We start from the raw sequence: 792 nt of genomic DNA, 5'->3' as shown, positions 1-792 counted from the left end.
GATGGATGGATGGATGGATGGAAGATGATGGGTGGATGGAAGATGATGGCTGGATGGAAGATGATGGGTGGATGGATGGATGGATGGAAGGAAGATGGACAGAAGTTGGACAGATGAGCTGGTGGATAGATGGATGGAGAACAACCGGACAGCAGAGCGGGCTGAAGGCCGGACATGGCTTTACGAAGGGACACCCGGAAGCTTGAGGAGCAGAAGGGACAGAGGGCGGCAGGCGTGGCCGGAGGGGGAGGACAGCCATTGGGCGGGGCCAGTGGGGACACCCCCCCCCCCTGAGCTCCCGCCCCCAGGTTTGGCAGCAAGGAGGAGTACATGGCCTTCATGAACGAGTTCCTGGAGCTGGAGTGGACCAGCATGCAGCAGTTCCTCTACGAGATCTCCAACCTGGACACCCTCACCAACAGCACCAGCTTCGAGGGCTACATTGACCTGGGCCGCGAGCTCTCCACCCTCCACGCCCTCCTCTGGGAGGTCATGTCCCAGCTCAGCAAGGTACCCCGGTCACCTGGGACACCCCCCCCCCGCCCCGCGGTGGGGGTGGTGGTGGTGGTGGTGGTGGTGGTGGGGGTCACCTGGACACCTGGGTCTTCTCCTGCGTGGTGATCGCAGGCCTGGATGCCGAGGTTCTCCCTGGGGGAGGCTTTGGCCTCCTGGACGTCTGGGTGCCCCTGGAGGGGCGTTTTGGGGTCCCGTCCGCCCCTGTCCCTCAAGGGGAGGTCATTGGGGGGGCCCAGCCCCTCCCTCGTGTCCCACCACGGGAGGTCATTGGGGTCC

General features: G+C 64.0%; 1 protein-coding gene across 1 annotated transcript in view; it reads left to right on the top strand.

The window, feature by feature from the left end:
- Positions 1 to 510, top strand: part of LOC103908577 (ras/Rap GTPase-activating protein SynGAP) — a gene marked incomplete at both ends in the record, with an annotated part of 23,428 nt that extends 22,918 nt beyond the window's left edge. Inside the window, one exon of the mRNA XM_019475042.1 lies at positions 309 to 510. Coding sequence (XP_019330587.1) covers positions 309 to 510 — 202 coding nt within the window. The remainder of the gene's footprint in view (positions 1 to 308) is intronic.
- Positions 511 to 792: the final 282 nt, after the last annotated feature.

Source organism: Aptenodytes forsteri, unplaced genomic scaffold, assembly GCF_000699145.1.
Source record: "Aptenodytes forsteri isolate BGI_AS27 unplaced genomic scaffold, ASM69914v1 Scaffold1182, whole genome shotgun sequence".
NCBI classification, from domain to species: Eukaryota; Metazoa; Chordata; class Aves; order Sphenisciformes; family Spheniscidae; genus Aptenodytes; species Aptenodytes forsteri.
Note: the sequence above shows the minus strand (reverse complement) of the source record. Positions and strands in the feature narration are given on the sequence as shown.